General features: G+C 42.6%; 1 protein-coding gene across 5 annotated transcripts in view; it reads left to right on the forward strand.

The window, feature by feature from the left end:
• casz1 (castor zinc finger 1) overlaps positions 1-14924 on the forward strand; it is a 205264-nt gene extending 190340 nt beyond the window's left edge. For 2 of the 5 annotated variants that reach the window (XM_080445075.1, XM_080445078.1), the window contains 10 exons: positions 273-336; positions 1365-1522; positions 1890-2012; positions 2344-2664; positions 2764-2962; positions 4176-4347; positions 6375-6523; positions 8451-8667; positions 9799-10161; positions 10960-14924. In XM_080445075.1, coding sequence (XP_080301201.1) covers positions 273-336; positions 1365-1522; positions 1890-2012; positions 2344-2664; positions 2764-2962; positions 4176-4347; positions 6375-6523; positions 8451-8667; positions 9799-10161; positions 10960-12245 — 3052 coding nt within the window. In that variant the 3' untranslated portion in view covers positions 12246-14924. Of the gene's footprint in view, positions 1-272; positions 337-1364; positions 1523-1889; positions 2013-2343; positions 2665-2763; positions 2963-4175; positions 4348-6374; positions 6526-8449; positions 8668-9798; positions 10162-10959 lie in introns of all 5 variants that reach the window. The other 3 variants (XM_080445077.1, XM_080445079.1, XM_080445076.1) reach the window with 2 other exon arrangements.
• The last annotated feature ends 4333 nt before the right edge of the window (positions 14925-19257 follow it).

Consider the following 19257-nt stretch of genomic DNA (forward strand, 5'->3'; position numbering starts at 1 on the left):
CTTATCTGCATTGCTTTGTCAAACCCATTACAGTTAGATAAATTTACATATCAATTTATGATCCCCATCAACATATTTCTCAATTTCTGTATGAGAGGGATGTTTACCTAAATCTCAACTCCAATCTTCCCTCTAACTTACAGCGGATCTCATTTCTTGAGAAGCCAGCATTTTTCTTCTTCATTATATATGCACACCTTCCGTGATAAATAGTAATATTTACTGTTCTCATGCAAATCTTGACTAAACATTGTTCATTTTCCTTGTTCCAGTAATGAATCAAACGGACACCCTGTACCGGGGAATACATCTCTTTTATCCTCGCTTATGAATAAGGTAAGATCCATCCATCAAAGCTTTTCATCCCAAGACAAATTAGCGGGACGCGGAGGGGCCTGTTTGTTTTTTAATGTTTCACCGCTAATAAGATGAGTTTGTATCATTTAAATTTTCCAGCCATTTTTCATACAGTGTAATTTTCACAGCACCTCTCACAAATTAATATAATGAAGCAGGAGCCGGGTGCCATGCCAGATATATAGAGATGTTTGTTTTTTGATGAGCTGTTTTGAACTTGCCGTCCATTTTTTTTTATCCTCCTTTCTCCTTTTTCTTCCCTGGGCTCGCTCTGTATTTATTTATGGAGTTTGTAAATTATTTGATTAAAAAGTCAGCAGAGAAAAAAAAGAGGAAGCCATCACCCTCATTTTTTATCACGGGTAAATGTTAGCGTAGGGATCTTTGAGCGTGTGTGTTTTTGTGAAGATTAAAGTGGACATTGTTTTAATCATACATCTTCTTTGACTGATACAAATGTGCCGGGTGGTTTCCATTACCTTGATGATTTAAAGACAGATCAGCCTCTATTTTTTCCCCCTCTGGATGGCTAACTGGCTGAGCCTCCTCCTACACCAATCTCTCATTGCCTTTGACAAGTGTAGTTGCTTTCCACAAGGCAGTTGTTGAACCTCCGTCCTACAGCTTTCGTTGTAATGTCAGCCGTCTTTTGGGGGTCCGGTTCTGAGATGGCGCAGCACTCAATTGCCCTCTGAGGATGCTTGGCACAATGGCACGTGCTCTTGGCTTGTGCTCAAGGCAAAAGCCCGGATGTTTGTCAAATGCGGCTGAGCTTTTTTGCTTTGCCAAGTCATTGTGTTTGTGTGTGTTTGTGTGTGTGTGTGTGTGTGTGTGTGTGTGTGTGTGTGTGTGTGTGTGTGTGTGTGTGTGTGTGTGTGTGTGTGTGTGTGTGTGTGTGTGTGTGTGTGTGTGTGTGGTAACGCAGGCACTGACATGTGCCTTTGGGTGTGTGTGTCTAGCCTAACCTGTGCTCAGCTGTTGGTTTTCTATGCTTTGTGTTTCTCCAGATGTCACAGGTGAACCCTGCCCTGTTCAACGCCATGAACCTGAAGTCAGAGCTGGAGGCCGGCCATGGATCTGCTGCCTCGGAGGCACAGCAGTATATGTGCCGAGTCATGAAGAGGCCAGACAAGCCCTCTGAGATATGGCGGACATACTTGCGCAGGTACTGAAAAACAACTGGAAGGAGCTTTTTACTCACTGCTAGGCTTTCATTCACTTATCACACTGACAGTAGTGTAGTTATTTCAGTGGGGAAAAAAAGACACAATTACTTGCACTGCTGAAATCGGAAGCGGTATGCCTAAAAGATCTGGTTGAGTAAATGCTATTCTTTGTCACTGAAAAGCCCCACAAAATGAAGAGAATCTTGTATTGCGTTAGGGGAATTTAAGTAGAATGACTTACTCCTGCAAGGGTTTGCTGACACATAAGTGGATTTTCACCCAAGCGCCCTCTTGGTATTCATTATTTATCTGAGTATGAGATGTATTTTATTTACAGCATTTCCATGTTTCTACCTCTCTGTTAAGGTTTGACACAGAGGACTACTGCGAGTCTCAGTGTGATTTTCTGCACAAAGTGCATTTCCATTGTTTGGTGGAGGACTGTGGGGCGCTCTTCAGCACTGTGGATGGAGCCATCAAACATGCTAAGTGAGAAGCAACAGTTTGTCTCATAGCTCGATTACCAGCAATGGCTAATAATAGCACTCTAGAGCACAGTTCAGCTTTTGGCTTTATTGATGAAACTGAAATTGAATTCCTGCACTGTCCTGATTGCACAAAATGTGAAATACATTAAGAGTGTTATTACCAAATGAGTTTTCATACAATTCATTCACACCAACGTTACTAAGACAAAATACAGCTACAGCTACTATTCCTGTACAGCTAGCATTGCAGCGTTTTACTGTCATATGAAGTCATTTCTGATTCCGAGCAGGAAAAAAAGATTCTAGCCTAAAGTATCATTGTGTTTTCCTAGCTTTCACATCCGATCCAAAGTGAAGACGGAGGAGCATCCCTTTGGCGAAGCCAGGGAGTCTAGAAGCGACGGAGCTCTCCTCCAGCCTGCTGCCCCAGTCTCCATGGCCAGCAACCCCTCCATGGACATGGCCAACCTCACCTCCACTGGTGGTTACGGTTCCCCTCCTCCCTCCTTGCTGGCCTGGAAACAGCTGACGGGCAGCATCCCTCACATGCCCGCCTCCATGCCCAACCTGCCGGCCAACTCCCCCCTGGCCACCACCTCTCTGGAGAATGCCAAGCCACAGGTCAAACCTGGCTTCCTGCAGTTCCAGGAAAAGTAAGAGAGACATCCATGTCTGTTGCATGGTGGTGTGCCATTATCATTATTGTTCTTTTTCATTTGACCAAATCTAAGGTTTTCATTGTGTGCTTCCAGTGATCCCTGTTTGGCCACTGACTGCAAGTACTGCAACAAGTTCCACTTCCACTGCTTGTTTGGGAACTGCAAGTATGTGTGTAAGACCGCTGGCAAGGCCGAATCCCACTGCCTGGACCACATCAACCCCAGCAACAACCTGCTCAATGTCCGTGACCAGTTTGCCTACTACTCTCTCCAGTGTCTCTGTCCTAACCAGGTGGGCTATGGCTGATAACTTGAGCCTCAGGCTCTGTGGGCTTGGAGCTGAATCACCAAACTGTCATATCGCAGAGTTTTTCTAAGCATGAAGTATGCTATCTATTAGACCTGTATTTGAGGTTATTTGACTCAAGGCTTTCACAATCGCTTCCTGCCGTCTTCCATCTCCGCTGAAGAAGACAGTCGACTCACCCCCGTAATGCCTGTTTATATGTCAATGATGTCATTTTGACTGCCGCATTCTCCTCTCAGAAAAGGCCAATTTAGCTGATATTACCCAATAAATCATTGTCACACGCACAGTAAACAAGGCTGTCTGGAATAGGGCAAAAATCAGGGGAATGCTTCGCAAATGAAACCTAAATGGCAGCCCCCCGCCTGCTCTGGTGAGCCCGTATTTGGAAAACCATTTAAATGAATTCATTAATGTGTCGAAAATCACCCCTCTCACAAAAAGAGCCCCTCTATCCTCCTCCTCCTCCTCCTCTAGCCTACCCACCTCCTGAACTGAGCGGATCTTATTTGGCCCACTCCTCTGGGAGTCAGGGCCCGCAAACAGATGGCAGTGTACAGAGTAGACATGTTAAGTCTAGACTAAATAATAAAGAATTGTCCTGCTTAGATATACGGGACCCTCCCCAAATGTGCATAAAGGAAGGATTTGGAAGGCATTCAAATGTTTATTTTGTAATTTTTTATGTTCACGATGCAGTAGTATTGTAAACTTTTGACATAATGATCAGATATCAATCACATCCTGACTTGCCACATCTATCAACCTTCAATCATTTAATTATGGTTTTCTACTGTATATTGTTTGTATATTTAAGTATTGGCAAAATTCTAAAAAGGGAAGACAACAAATTCAAAATGTAAAAATCTAGTATTTTGGAGTGCAGATCTCTTTATTTCTTTGTGATCACTGCAACCAGATTACACACCCTATGCTCAACCATTTAGCCACTTAAGCCCTATTTTATACTTAGTCATACAACAGGGTTACAAGAAAATAGCTGATCTCATCTCAACATGTTTGCTTGTAGATACGCTATCTTCGCTGTTTTTGAAAATGTAGATTTATTTTTTAATGTCTGAAAAAGTTTGCCTATAATGACGTCCCCAAAATACGGAGCCAGGTTTGAAAGTGGTTAAATGCATTAATTGATGTTTGTTTGAAACTCTTTGTCTTGTCTTGTCTTGTCCCACTCCAGCACTGCGAGTTCAGAATGAGGGGCCACTACCACTGTCTGAGGCCAGGCTGCTACTTTGTCACCAACATCACCACCAAACTGCCCTGGCACGTCAAGAAGCACGAAAAGGCAGAGCGCCGCGCCGCCAACGGCTTTAGATATTTCACCAAGAGGGAGGAGTGTGGCAGGCCTGGTAAGCACCGCAGACAAAGTGGTTTTCATACTATGAGTTGTCTTGGTCACCCTGTCTTTCCCCACTTATCTCTGTCACTTTTTTCCTTTATTGGTACCCTGCCTCACCCGCCTTCCTATACACACACGCATACGCACGCGCCGCACACGCACGCACGCACGCACACACACACACACACACACACACACACACACACACACACACACACACACACACACACACACACACACACACACACACACACACACACACACACACACACACACACACACACCCCCACACACACACACACACACACACACACACACACACACACACACACACACACACACACACACACACACACACCAGCACCCATTTCTCCAGCTTTTGATAATGTTTTGCCAATTGGGAGATATATGGGCTAAGGGTGTGAAATCAAGAGAGATGTAGATTGATTTTGTGGTGGATCTTCTCTCTATGTTTACAGAGGGAGAGAGGGAGATGCTCCCAGTGTTGGCAAATGCAATGTCACGCTATCAGAGCAATTCACATGGCATGAAACAAGCCTGGCTCATGCACCTTTTGTTGTGAGCAGTACAGTATGTATGCACCTTGCATTCTGTGCCATCAAGTCCCACCGGTTTTCTTGCCTATGTGCTATAATGAACAATAATGTAAAAAAGAAGGGCCATCATATCTAGGCTGTTTTCGTCTTCGTTTTGCCCCTTCCTGAAATGAGCAATTAGGTTTGTGTTTGTTAATTACCTGGCTTGTCTGGCTTAGCCTGTTGTGAAGCTGCACCTCACAGCCTCCATTGCCATCACACACAAATTAAAAGTGATCTCCTTTTTTTCCCTTTCAGGCAGTTACACAAGCTTTTCAGGGCACGCACACACACACAGACACACGCGCGCGCGCACACACAGACACACGCGCGCGCGCACACACACACACACACACACACACACACACACACACACACACACACACACACACACACACAGCAAACAAAAAAGCGGGGCCTAAACAGCTGTTTTTTGTCTCCAGCCTGATCTGCCTGGCTGTATTGTTTGGGTTGGGGTGGGGGGTGGGGGGGGTGGCTGAAGGGATTACCACTGCTAGCACTCGAGTCATAAAGAATTGATGGGTTATACCAGTATCCATGGCAGCAACATTAAACTGAACACAGGCGATGATGTTACCTGGTTCCTGTCTCACAAAGGGCCCTCCATGTTGCGGGGGTTACTGTTATTTGCTCAACTTTGCGTGTTTAAAACATTGTGTGTACAAAAGCTATTTGATGACACAGACGTGTTGTGCCCTTCACTGGGTGTCATGGTTACTGACATGCTAGCACCTGCCCAGCATACTACTCTTTCAATTATTTCTGCCTGCTTTTATATAATGGTATTTGATTAACAGGCACAAAAAGGAACATTCATTTAATTTAAAATCATAAAGCAATTAGAGCCAGAGCGGTTTAAAAACAGGAGGAAAAGAACAGAAGAATATGAAACAGACGATGCCACTGTAGAAGAACAAAAGGAAGCGGCGACAATGGAGAGATTCTGAAAAATGAATTTAATATGGGAATAATTGTATATTTACTTTGGTTTGCAGGGGTGTGTGCATTATTGGCCCACGGAATATGAGAATTTATTTATGTAAATTCCTAATTGAATAAAGCATGTCAGAGTAATAAAAGAGCTCCACAGGTTTAGTCCACAGAAGCCCAGACTTGCTCAGTGTGACACTGGAGTGATCTAATATTCCTCCTACGTGTAACACTCCGAAACACTTTGAAATGCGATCCCTCTTTTGTCCCTGGCCTTGTCAACATGTCAGAGTGGCATCACGACGTAAAACATCTAAAAGCATTTCCTTTTGATTTTGATCTCATCACACTTTGTCACACTGTCACTAACTGAGTTCGGCTGCTTTCACATACAGTACGTCACAGTTCAGATCAGAACGAAGGCTGTGCAGCCAAGTTTGCAGGTTAAGTGTGAGTTGTTTACCGGTGTACCCTTTGTTTCTTTCTGTAGGCTGCAAGTATAACCAAGTGAACAGCCATTTCCACTGCATCCGTGACGGTTGTCAGTTCTCCTTCCTGCTCAAGCACCAGATGACATCACATGCTCGCAAACACATGAGGCGGATGCTGGGGAAAAACTTTGACAGGGTTCCATCCCAGGTAGAGTACTGTGATGCATTCAATCAGTGTCATGCCCATTTCAAAAGGGAGCACTTAGATTGGGTCTTAACCGTATGAACCCTAGTATCCCTATTCTGGGAATGTCATAATAGGCAAGCATTCAGCAAAAATGTAAGAACATTCTGTAAAAAATAGAAGAACATTCAACTGCGTTGTGAGCTTGTAGATCGGCTGTTTTCGCTATTTGACGTACATCGAAGCATATCGCGGTATCGTGGTTAATTTGTTCATTGTACATCAGCAAGAAAAAACAGAGTTCCTTGCACACCCATGACAAATGTGACAGACATGCCTCGTACAGTAAAGTTAGTAGATTCTTCATTTTTCACCATGCTTCCTGTTCTGCGAGTCACGTGTTATAAATAAGAATAACGAGCACCATGGTTGGCAGTTTGTAAAGTAAAAGAAAATACCTGTCATAGCCTGTCACAGCAGTCAACGACAAATGAAACCTGAAATGGCTTTGATGAAGGTTTCTTTTTTATTGTTAAGCTCTGTGGTATGTACAGTATGCAGAAGAGAGGTGTGCACATGTGGTATTTCTTGTTCTATTTGTTCCATTTTGAACATTTCACATACTGTAAGACAAGCTCTTAGGAAAGGTTGGTGTTGTGTGAAGAAATGTTGTTTGCGTGCCTGCTAGGAAACACTTCATTAGTCATTTTGATGGTGACTTAAATCATACGACGGTTATTCGTTCCAAAATACTGTATATCCATTTACTATTTACTCTGGGAAAAAGAACATGATATTCATTGATCAATATCCAAAAAGACACATTGCATGCTTACTATTTTGCAATTGCGGGACTCAAAACAACAAATTTCATTTCGATCAAGTTCAGCACTCATGTTTAACTTTCCTTCCGACAATCCTTGTCATATTCACTGTCTTATATGTGTTTTAAATGTGTTTTAAAGGTAGGGTAAGTGATTTTGTTGTTGTTGTTAAAATAAGTGTTAAATGGCACTGTATTTTAATCATTGCTAGTATGTGTTTGTTCAGTACAGGGGTCTCTCCAGCTCTTTAGTCAACAGAAAATGCATTTTCGGGTTGGGATACAAATCCCAGGAGAGAGAATTCATACAGGATACAGGATAAACAAGTGAAATTGGAAGTGATGACACAAAGAAATGAGCAGACAAACCACAACACTATAAACTTGAAGCTGATAAATGGGTACTCTCTCCTGATTAAATGAAATTGGCAACCCACCTGAAAATGTATTTTCTGTTTATTAAAGAGCTGAAGAGACATGGAGACCCCTGTTACTGAACAAACACTCTATAGCAATGATTACTATCAGAATATAGTGCTTTAACTTTTACCCTACCTTTAATTGTTGCACTTTTTGTAATCTCGCCAGCATTGCAAATGAGGGTAAAACCTCAATCTTATTTTTGAATAAATAAAGTTATCAATCAATCAATCAGTCTGTATGTGTTACAGTTTTCAAATATCTAAAGCTCCTTACGTGACGAATAAACGATCAGAAAATGCGTTGTGAATATTTCACATCAAACTATTAATTTGATAATGGATACAGGTTGATGCTTTTATTGAAAAGCTAGGTGAGAAATGGACCTAATGTCTGACAATAATTCTGTCTCTTTATCGCTAGGTAATATCTGTGTTCTGTGTGGATGTAATCATGACACAAATAGCAGTTAAATTAATTTAAATCAAGCTACCAGTTTTACCAGCTACCTTTAGTTTGCAATCAAATGATATACTATACATGAAATTGAAATGACAATTGATATCTATTCCTTATTATGATGATGATGATGATGATGATGATTACATTAATATTACTATTAGATATACTATATATTGGTACAATCTACAGTATAGTGTATCTGGCTTTGCCCATGCTAAACACACTGTGCCCCCTTATGCCTCCCAGATGCCCCATGGCCAGAGGGGAGATGAGATGCACATGTCCGGCATGTCCGGCATGGGCGGCCCCCACAGCATGACCTCAGGCTACTCCAACATCATGGATGAAACGGATGACTACATGGACTACATGGGGGGCAGCCCCCTGGGCCTGTCCTCTGAGTCCTCCAACCAGGACCGCAGCTGCACCAGCACCCCTGTGGGCAACGAAGGATCCCCTGCAGGTTAGTTTACAAATATAAGTGATATATGGTCTCTTTTTTTTGTGTGTGTGTGTGTGTGTGGAATGCTATTAAATTGTCGCTGTTGGGTGGAAACCTGTATGTCACTATGTCCAAAACATTACTTTTCAGAAAGAAAAAAAACTGTAGTTATTATTTAGTCACAACTCTTGTTAATCATTTTGTTAATCAACTCTTGTTAACCACTTTCACTTTCTAAGTACAAAAACCAAAAAGGGAAAATAGGCGATCTAGTTCAGCTCACAACCTGTCGCATGGTGACGCATTGTAAGCTTGTAGATCAGCTATTTTAGCTACTTTTGCGTGACACTATTGATTACTATTCATTTACAAAAAAACATAAAGTTGAATAGATGCAAGGTTTATGCCCAACGCTGATGATATTGGACCTTAAATGAGTTTAAAAGGTAGATCTAACTAAGAAGTCATTGTCAAAAAGGAAACCGATTTTGGTTACAATACATCATTAGTCAATTAATTTTTCATACGTCATAATCCATGGTGAAATATTTCCAGTGATTGTTACGTCCGTCCAGACGTGTTATCTCACAGGCTATATTCTGCATCATGGAATTTAGTTTAAAATGGTTGGATGTCACAACAATGCCATATTCCTATATTCTTACAGTACACGTATGCATCTCGGAAAATACATGTCTATCTGCTTGGTCAGCCTCACAAACAGTTTTGAGTTATTGCACTGCAAAATTGAAATTTTCTTTCACCCCATAATCCTGTACTGTGTGAAACTGTGATGAAACGATGACATTCAGCTTAATGACTTCTTTAAACACTTTAGAGTGTTAAACAAAGGTCCTATTTCTTAAACCTATTGAACAGACACACATTTTCTTTTTTTCTCAAAATTCATCATTTATTTGATTTTTCACATTTCTCCATTTGTTGCTAATAAAATCCACTACTCTCATCATTGTTGCTTTGGCTGGTTGTTTGGGTTACTTGTCTTGATTGGGCTTCATTTTGTATCATTCTCTTATCTTCCCCCCTCTTTTTACTTCCCATCCCTGTGTGTATGATTGGATCCTTTGTGTTTTGTGTCTCCCCTCTATGTCTGTCCTCCTCCACCTTTCCCTGGTCAACCTGTCTCTCCAGGACAAGGCTACCCCGTCACCACTTCTTCTGCTTCTTCCACCCCTGCTGACACTAGCGCTCCCCAAAACGCACCTCCTCCTCCACCTCCTCCACCACCACCACCACTTCCTACTTCTATTCTTGCCCTTCATCCTGGCTTCCATCAGTCCCAGGCCCCATCTCTCTCTCCCGCTCTTCTCCGACCTCCTCTTCCCTCACTCCCGTACCTCCTTTCTCCATCCTGTCTGTCATACTCTCTGCTCAGCGCCTCTCTGGGAGCCACTCGGAGTGTTGTCATGCCAACCAACACACCAGCTTTCAGCCCCATCATTGCCACTCCGTCTCCGGTTAAAAATGACGTCCCTATAGTACAGGATGCTGCAGGTACTTATCCCCGGTGCAAATCCAACACTGCACCCTGTCATTCTCAATCTGAGTCCAGTACTTTATTCTACTGTCTTATCCAATATTCTATGACAAATATTTTATGGAAAGCCAAAGACTTCCAAGCATGCAAAAACTGAAAACACCTCTTGGGAAACAAATCTAGGAAAAGTGCATGCTTACCTGTGGTGGGTACAGTAACACAGGACAACATGTCACAGAGCGAATTTTATCTAATTACATCATGTATGCGTTCGTCTCACTATAAGGTAGCATTTCACTTTATTGGAATTTACTGGGCTTTGGAGTCAGTGCCGTAAATTCCAGCACCTGTAGTCCCAAAGCCTTGGCCTTGTTTAGCCTCCATTAACAAAGACTGCATCACCGGCCTCTTATTTTAATCACGCCTCAAGTTTTATCGAGGCCTACTGCTTCCTGTCATGCAGAACAGGGATCACATCATTAGCAGTGACCCCAGGGGTGCTGGAGAAGGTGGGCACCCCTCGTAAAAAACAACATGGAGATAAGAGTGGGCAGTTAAGACCAACAGCTCCGCCTCCGTTTGGAGGCGGTAGACACCCTGTAAAAGTGTCATGTTCCTTTTAGCAGCGAAGCAAATCTGTCATTTTCCCCCTCCTTTAATCTTTGTGGGAATTAAGAATCTCACTGCTTACTCAGCCATTAGCCACTTCTGGCTGAGTAAGGAGGCAACTGCTTGTTGTAGTTAGAGTTTGCACTGTGCTCTGATCAGTCATGTTTGTCTGACGTGCTTACTTTTTATTTGTTCCCTATTTTTAGGCAATACCATCTCCATCCCCACGGCAGCTGGCGCCAAGAAACGCTTCTGGATCATAGAGGACATGTCGCCCTTCGGCAAACGCCGCAAGACGGCCTCGTCTCGCAAGATGCTGGACGAGGGCATGATGCTGGAGGGTTTCCGCCGATACGACCTGTACGAGGACTGCAAGGACCCTAGCTGCCAGTTCTCCCTGAAGGTCACCCACTACCACTGCACGCGCGAGAACTGTGGCTACAAGTTCTGCGGCCGCACCCACATGTACAAGCACGCGCAGCACCACGACCGTGTGGACAACCTCGTGCTGGACGACTTCAAGCGCTTCAAGTCCTCGCTGAGCTGCAACTTCCCTGACTGCCAGTTCTCTGGCAACAGCACCCACTTCCACTGCCTCCGCTGCGGCTTCCGCTGCACCGACAGCACCAAGGTGACGGCCCACCGCAAGCACCATGGCAAACAGGACGTGATCACCGCCGCCGGCTTCTGTCAGTTCAGCTCCAGCCTGGACTGCGAGGTTGCCGACTGCAAGTACAAGCTCAAGTGCTCGCACTTCCACTGCACCTTCCCAGAGTGCAAGCACACTGTGGTGGGCATGTCCCAGATGGACTCCCACAAGCGCAAGCACGAGAAACAGGAGCGAGGAGAGCTGCCATCCGTGTCCCCCCACCAAGAAGTGGCGCACCATCTCGGTGGCGCCATGTCAGCGATTCCCACGGCTTCTCTGGGTCTTCCCTCTCCCGTTGGCCTGCATGGAATCAGCCACAACCACAACCACAACCACCACACCAATGCTCCTTCCATGCTCTACCCGCCGGTCAGCATGCACTCTGAGTATACCCACCCATACCCATCGTCTTCACTCAGCCTAGACAGCTCTCTCAACCTGGGCACAGAACACAGCAGCTCCCTGTTCTTCCTGAAGAATGCAGTCGGCCTGGGCCTCAGCGACTCACTGGACCTCAGCAAGAAGATGCACCACAACTCAACCATGGCAATGGCCCATGGTCCAAACCCTGCATCCCCACCGGGGCTGTCGGCACCGCAGGATGACACCACAGGCACGTCTGGCGACGCCGAAGATGACATGTCGCCAGAAGAGGAGGCGAACCCGGAGGAGGAGGAGGAAGAGGAGGAGGAGGAAGAGGCAGAGGAGGACCTCAACACTGACTCATATGAAGATTCAATGCCTGAGCCTGACGGCGAAAAGGACAATGGCGAGAGTTTCGATGCTTCCGTTAACCACACTGACGCTTCCCAACTGGAAAAGGCAGAGGCTGATGACCCATGAAAAAATTATAATAATACAGACTTGTAGGAATTGAAGATGAACCCTGTGTACTAGGAACAAACAGAAAATAAAGCGGCCTCATTTATCATGTTCATAGACACTTCATATGACAAAAAAAAACCCGGAGAAATGACGGCCCAAAATGATTTATTATGATGTTTACAAGATGACCAACATTATTAATTCAATTATGCATTAAAAAAAAATAACGGAGACACAAAGAATTAGGCCCTCTTTTACACACGGGGCAGCAATGTAAACATTTTACTACACATCAGTCTTTTTGTGTGCGTGCATGTTTGACTTAATTTATTTTATTTCTGTTTTCACTTTTTTGTGTGGAAAAAAGAAAACAAAAAGAAAAACAAAATATCTCTATATAATTATATATGTAAGTGTGTGTGCGTGTGTGCGTGCGTGCGTGTGTGTGTGTGTGAGGATGTTGATATACAAAAGGAAATAGCTGGTCCAGTCAATATGAACTGTGGGGCCCTGGTATAAAAAGGGACATGGATCACTAAGGAGAAATTATGAAAGAGAATGTGTTCAAACATTTGATCATTTTTCTGTAATATTATTATTATTATTATTATTATTACTACACATTTGAGAGCAAAGGGTTAGCATTTTGCTTTAGCCTGTGCCCATCTCTCTCCAACGTTTTGCAAGGTATTTATTGTTATGTTCTCAATGAAATGTAGAATTGACCAGTGACTGCGCAGTCAGTCTCAGCTGCAGATGGGGCATCTACTCGCACCTCATGAGCAAGTTATCAGTGTAAGCAGTCCTCTCTGACATTCTGCTAGAACCTGTTCAACTAGCACCAAAAACCAAGCTCTCCCCCAATGTAATTTCACCCCCCCCCCGCCCCCTCTCTTTCCCCCGCCCACCCCTGTTGAGGAATCAAGTTTTGTGTATGGATAGTGCACTTTTCTATTAGCTGACGGTGACGATGACTATAGATACACGGATCATATATTAAAAAAATATATTTTTGTTACCGTTTTGCATCATTGCATTGACCGTTTTCGTTCCATGTTGTGTTGTTAAGTGAGATGCATATCGATTTGTAAGAGGGCGAGGTCATGACTGATGACCAAGTGGGGGGGGGGTCAAATGGACCGGCAGACAGGATGACTCATTCAGATGCGACGTGGGATGATAGCGTCAGGGAGCTTGTGATGTGTTTGAAAATGTACAGACCCAAAAACATTGTTTTTGTTTTCCATTCACTCTGGCTGTGGTTGAGCTCCTCCTATTGTAAAGATGAATTTATGCTCCGTCGCATGACACCATCACTTGATGACAAGAACCGATTTGAAGAGCTGAACTGAAAATCAATTCTTGTCGGCAAGAGACGCCATCATACTATGGAATATAAATTAGGCTTAACGGTTTTTATTTAATATTTATGTGACCTTCCAATGAGACATTTTTAGGGTGTTATTGCACTTTTTAGGTTCATTTTTACCTTCGGAAGAAATATGACATATATCTTTTAACAGGGAATTTTGCTTTAAGATGTTTTATTTCACTTTTTTTGTTTTGCTTTGATGCACAAATAGATGTTAGTGTGACAAAGAACTGTTGTTCTGTGGTTTATTTAAAGACTGGTTTTTATTTGCTTCTGTCATTGGACGGTATAAAAAAATGCAAAAAAAGGGGGGGAGGCGTGCTGAAAATATGGCGACCTGTCAAGAAACACTAATATGAACTGTGATTATAAATCAATTCTCAACAAGATCATGGCAATGCTCAGATAATGTAGAAACTAAATTACCAACCTGTCAAAAACAGAGGTGTGGACGGACATTGTAGGCCTAATTATGAATTATGTCCTGAACTTGGCTTTGGAAATACATCTTCATAATAGGGAAATAATGTGTGTTAGATGATGATTCTCCAGATATTGTTTTGAGAATAAGAAAAAAAAGGTTGTACAGTATTTTCCTCTGTAAAAAAATAACTATATGAACAAAATGCTCTTTGATGAACAGCTTCCTTTAAAAAGAAAACCATAAAAAGGAGAAATGAATAATAAAAAAGTAAAAAATTGAAATAGCCTCACCATAGTTTGCTTGTGTGCTTGGAATTGTATTTGTATCTTTTTAATTTAAAATCCTAATTGTTCCGTCTGTTATTCTGGAAGAAGTTAGCAAAAACAAGTTAGGACCCTGTTCATATACCGTAGCAATGGCACCGGAGATTCTTTGTTTTGTTTTTGTTTTTATTTTTTTACTTTGATACTTTTGCATCAAAAAAAACTTTCCTCTTTTTTGCAGACAATATTTAAAGCTCATACTAAAACACACTGATTTGCATTTCTTCACAGATGTTTCTGATTTATTTAACAACTTGTTTTATTCATTTTTGTCTATGTGATTTTTGCGTGTGCATTTTGTTTTTAATTAATTGGAATTCTTGGTTTATATATATTTACTTTGCTGTGGGCAAGCCTCGTTCACAGACTGAAGTGTCTCCCCGGACTCGATTGCAAGGCAGTGCATCACTTTATTTGTTTTGTTTCTTTATAAATTGACATGGCTGTTGGGCTGGGAGTCGCTGTGCACTTGAAAACCGTTTATGTGTGTGTGTGTGTGTGTGTGTGTGTGTGTGTGTGTGTGTGTGTGTGTGTGTGTGTGTGTGTGTGTGTGTGTGTGTGTGTGTGTGTGTGTGTGTGTGTGTGTGTGTGTGTGTGTGTGTGTGTGTGTGTGTGTGTGTGTGTGTGTGTGTGTGTGTGTGCGTGCGTGCGTGCGTGCGTGTGTGTGTGTGTGCGTGTGTGCGTGTGTGTGTGTGTGTGTGTGTGTGTGTAAAATAGCAGGATTTGTAAAAAGTTGAAAATAAAGAAACTATAATTATTCTAATGATACTGCTTGATAGTGCTTTAGCCTGAGGACAGGTGTGGTTAGAGAGAGGTGCTACTGGCTGACCCAGGTTAACTATCCCCAAATAGATGCAGCAGGGCATGAGGTCACATTGGTCAGGTGGTGTGTGTGTGTCTCAGTGGTACTACTGAAGGGGTTTGACGGTGTGTGTCTGCCTGCTCTCCAACCCCTGAGAAAGAGACAGATAAATGGCCACTGTAACAGCCGAGACCCGAGGAGCTGCTCTGGCTACTGAGAGCTTTTTCATTACATTGTGCAGCTCTCCTCTGCTTCGTTCCGTTAGGGATTTCTTACAGAGAAGGGCTCATCCAATGGGTTCATCCCAGAATTTGAAGCAAAACATAGAGGGAATCAACAATATTTGTTGGAGGAGTGGGGAGGGTGGGGGACCCGAACCATTACAGTATGGTCTTGCCTGAGATCAGGACTGGGACCGTTCAGCTGAGCCTAATTTGTACTTGGTCGTAAAACTTTTTTTTTTTGCGTTTTTCACTTGAAAGTCTGTTGTTTCCGGCGAGCGACGCGGCCGCACAACAAACTATAAATTAGACTTTACAGGTCTGCCACTGTTACCACCAGTACCAAGATAACTTCCTGTGTCTCCTTTTTTCAATGTTAACAGGGCACTTTTATTTTTGTTTCTGGTTGTTTCTTTTTTCACTTAATCCATGTGCTCTGGGTCCTTCACCTCACCCAGTGGCCAGCATGCTGGTTCTGTCTGTCTGTCTGTCTTTGCCCCAGTCTACAGCTGTTCCCGTCCTTCCTCCACCTCCTCCTCCTCCTTGTGATGTTTCTTTAAATAAATAAAAAAAACACGGGTAAAGGCATCACCATCTGTCAGCCAGCTGGCATCCTGTATATAATCTACCAGGAAAAAAAGAGAATAAACATGAAAATTATATTACACAAAAACCAGACGGAAACGACCTCCAAATCCTGCATAGGCTGCTGCCTGAAACGACAGATCGTTTTACTGTTTTAATTAAGAGAGGGAAAAAAGGGATGGTCTAAAAAAGAGTAGGAGGGAAATAAACTAAGATGTATATCCCCTGCTAACAAAGTGTGATCTGAAAGCAGCGGACTGCTACAGTGTAGTGTATAAACAGAGCAATGTTTTAGCCTCTGTGAAACATATTGCACTTTCGGACTATAAGCCATCACCAGTTCGCAGTCAATTTGGCAAGATTCACAACCATGACAAGGAGGCAAATGAGACATTTTGTATGAAAAGTAGACGAAGCAGTTGAAAAAGTAAAGTCTTCTACTTGAATTTGCTGCCCTCAGCACTACTGTTCATGCTATTAATATTGCATATTTCCACTTGGATACAGTGCTGTACGTCTTCATTGTGCTATATATTTATGTTAATCTTTTGTTTGTGCATGTCTTATGCAAAGATTGAGCTTTTCACTCAATGAAATAAACACAAACTGAACAAAACGTAGGCCTGTTTCAATGTTGCTGTTTATTTTTTTAAACACCTTGATTTCACATATGTCAGCGTATAAGTGTATTGATACCATTGAAGAGTTTACATCATACTGTTTGTGTGTGTGTGATACGTGCGTGCAATTTTGTGTCTGGTATGTGCAGGCGTGATGTGCCCTGGGTTGATATGACAAAAACAGGTTGAGTGACGGGTTGGGATGGTTATAAGGCAGCAAGAGAGGGAACAATCATGGCTAGGAACACACACGACAGGTGTGTGCACTGCACATGTGGTCACATGATGCCTATGAGGCAGATTAGGAACCAAACAGATGAAGCTCTCCTTAATGGCAGCTTTTATTAAGTTCACAAGGGGAGCAGGCATGGGGGTGTGTGGGCAAGACGAGAAGCAGGTGCGGCTGGGTCTAGATATTGTACAGACGAACCTGAAAAGATTGTGGTCACTGGAATGATTTATGGAAATTTGACTGTCCCAACCTCATTGCCTGCTTATCGCCCAAGTCTTCCGTAACAGCCATAAAGGAACTACTAGGAAACACACAAAGAAAGTCCCCACCAAGAAATTAGCCAATCACACTGATCATAATATGTTTTAAAAAAATAAATAAAAAAGAGCTAGTGCAGCTGTGTGTTTATTTTGATAAAGGACTATTTGGTTCTCAATGTTATAAGATGTGTTTTTCTCTCTCAGCACTACAGTTAGTCCATCTCTCCTCTCTTCATCATTGCCCTTTGCAATAGACGTCCATTTATCTATTTTTGCATGTTGAAGGGCTTATTTTGGAAAGACCTTGGTCACACGGTTAAAAAAGAGGGCAGTGTGAGAAAGGCCATTGGTAGCAGCTGTTGCTGCTGAGACACCCCTGAGGAAAGAAAGAATTGGACGCACATTCAGCCAATTTAACATTAACGAGACCTTATTGAAGGCAGGGCCATAGGAACATGCAGCTTCTCTGTATGTGGCTATTTATCTATGCAGCTGTTCTAGTGCATTGGGTTAAAGTGAGATTAAGTTTTATATATATATATATATATATATATATATATATATATATATATATATATATATATATATATATGATATGTGTGTGTGTTGTGAGATTGTAGATCTGCTATTTTAAAACAGCCAATGTATACAGGGTTCAAATGGTTAAACTTATTTTGATGCTATCTTACAGTAAATGCACAAAATCTCTGTAGTTGACATATCTTGAGAACCGTCTGACCGACTTCAAACTCGGCACGCACGCCGGCAATGGCATTTATATGCCTGGCCTCGGCGTCAAGTCGGTCGGATAGGCCGTTGTGCAGAACGTGAATCGAACCACTGAGTGTGAATAGAAAAGCTTAGAAAAGCTGCAGCACCAGCAAACATTGAGGATAGGGAGGAGTGGAGTTGAAGAAGATCTATCTATCTATCTATCTATCTATCTATCTATCTATCTATCTATCTATCTATCTATCTATCTATCTATCTATCTATCTATCTATCTATCTATCTATCTATCTATCTGTCTATCTGTCAAATTATACTACCTATAAATTACATATGGTATAACACTTTGTGATGGGGCCTGACATCCCTGTCACAAAGTGCTGTGAGAGAGGTCATAAGGGGTCAGAAGGAGTCAGAAGGGGTCTGAGGGGTTAACTACTACAGTACATACAGTAGCATGCAAACTATTTGGTATGCATACAAAATAGTACTACATAGTATGCACTATGCATACTATAAAGTATGCATAGTAGTATTATAGTCGTACTATGTAGTATGCATACTATGTAGTATGTACACTATGCATACTATGCAGACTATGTAGTATGCATACTGAAATTATTTCGCTTCAGAAAATGACGTTGGTGTCCTTTCCTTAATTTAACTTCCTTGATGAAGCCACGGAAGTGCACTCTTCTTCCGGGATTGGCTCAGTCCACGCGCCAGTCAGGCGTCATTGACGGCGAATTCATAGACTCTACACTACAACTGCCAGTCCGTTACAGAACTTCCAGCACCTGTGTGAGGCACTCTGTCCTCCCAAGTGATGCTGAGGATCTTCTCAGAGGCATCTCATATGGAAGGCCTCCAGACCTCTGAGATGATGGCTGTAGATGGTCCATGCTCCACCCTTACAGTAATGTGGAGATGCATCACTAAGCTGTAAATCTTCTTAATTTGACATGTGTCCGAGGGGGAATGGGATCGTTTTCTTTCAGGGAAAAAGCCTGGCAGATTGGCTGATAATAAGCGGGAATGGTCCTGTGTCGTGTGATGAGGGCTGGAACACAGGAGAGACGGGGTTCCACACAGTTGTAAAAAGCATTCCCAAGAGTATGCACTCACTTTGGTTATGAAGACTGAGGTTGCTGTTCTGGAAAAGCTTCTCCTTAGACAACCAAATTATTATATGTTGAGGCTTGTTTGAGTCAGTTTTGAATCTCATCATCCATTGTGCAGGTGTGATGGAATTTATTGTCGTACAATAAAGTATATAGGGCTTAAGTGGTTAAGAACATAATGTTCTCCAAGAGCTTGTCAATATTGTCCCTGGAACATTGGCTTTCAAAACATACTTGGCTTGAAAACACATTCAGAACATCTTCAGCCGTGTGCTGAACACATTGAGCCAGAGAGTCCTTCTGCATTTTCACTCTGTACTCTGCTTGGCTTTCAAAACATA

The sequence above is a fragment of the Gymnoscopelus braueri genome, assembly GCF_963280865.1.
Source record: "Gymnoscopelus braueri genome assembly, chromosome: 12".
NCBI lineage: Eukaryota > Metazoa > Chordata > Actinopteri > Myctophiformes > Myctophidae > Gymnoscopelus > Gymnoscopelus braueri.